The following is a 1,098-nucleotide window of genomic DNA, read 5'->3' on the forward strand; positions in this document are numbered from 1 at the left end:
GCCGTGACTTGGGATTTTGTCACATAACACAGCCGACCATGGGCCCAATCACGGTGGCAGAGAGGAGCCACTGAAGGGGTAAGAGGTGTTCAAGGTTAAGCTCAAGGGAATCAGGCCATTCTGACAAGCGGAGGAGAGCAGGACTCTGTAGGTTTCACTGGGACCCTCTGAGCAGCACATACTGATCCCCTGTAATTGCAGGATCAGATCTAAGGACTGGAAGACTTTCCTCTGCATAAGGCTAAGGAACTAAATGGAAGTTGCTGCAAAGAGACAGGTTGACTTTCTACCAACAGCACTAGGGACTGAGTCAGGAGGTGCTGAGCTGCATCCCAGTGTATTTAAACTTTAGAGACAGAGAGTGGTGACCCACACTTGTGGTGGCATAGACTGCTGCCCAGGATGGCTTCACACTCCTGATGCAAGGCTTTGCAAGGTGATGCCAGTGTGTTATCCCAGAACTGAGAAGGCTGAGGCCAGGAGCACGACCATGATTTTGAGAACAGCTTGGGCTCCATAGTGTGTCTGAGGCCTGCCTGATATACACAGGCAGACCCTGTCTCAAGAAACCAACCAGCTTCCAGCCAGCTGGCTCCCTGCCTCGCAGGTGCCCGGAAGGAGGGCCTTTGGAGCATGGGAAGCCATGGGCGGGGAGCACCGGTCTTCCTGCTGGATCGCTCCCTGCCTCATAGACACCCATAAGCAGGGGCCCAGGCACACGGGGAGCCATGGGAGCCACGGATAGGGAGTGCCAGGCTTCCGACCTGCTCAATCCCTGCCTTGTAGGTGCCTAGAAGAAGGGGCCCAGGCTCACGCGGAGTCACAGGCAGGCAGCACCGGTGTTCCGACCAGCTGGCTCCCTGCCTCGTAGGTGCCCAGAAGGATGGCCCCCGGTGCAGAGCCATGGGTGGGGAGCACTGGTCTTCCGGCCCGCTCACTCCCTGCCTGGTGGGTGCCCAGAATTAGGGTCCCTGGTGCAGGGGGAGCCACGTGACAGTGAGCGCTGTTGCACACCGGCCCCCAGGCCAGCTGCCGCTGCTCAGTTGAGAACTACCATGACACAGAGAAACAATGCCACAATTGGCCCACAATGCACTG

At 57.7% G+C, this 1,098-nt stretch overlaps 1 protein-coding gene across 1 annotated transcript in view; it reads right to left on the reverse strand.

Moving 5' to 3' along the window:
* Window positions 1–810: 810 nt before the first annotated feature.
* Window positions 811–1,098, reverse strand: part of LOC102012655 (PRAME family member 9/15-like) — a 62,717-nt gene continuing 62,429 nt past the window's right edge. Inside the window, exon 7 of the mRNA XM_013504133.1 lies at window positions 811–1,050. Coding sequence (XP_013359587.1) covers window positions 811–1,050 — 240 coding nt within the window. The remainder of the gene's footprint in view (window positions 1,051–1,098) is intronic.

Source organism: Chinchilla lanigera, unplaced genomic scaffold (genome assembly GCF_000276665.1).
Source record: "Chinchilla lanigera isolate Chin_1 unplaced genomic scaffold, ChiLan1.0 scaffold00085, whole genome shotgun sequence".
Lineage (NCBI taxonomy): Eukaryota > Metazoa > Chordata > Mammalia > Rodentia > Chinchillidae > Chinchilla > Chinchilla lanigera.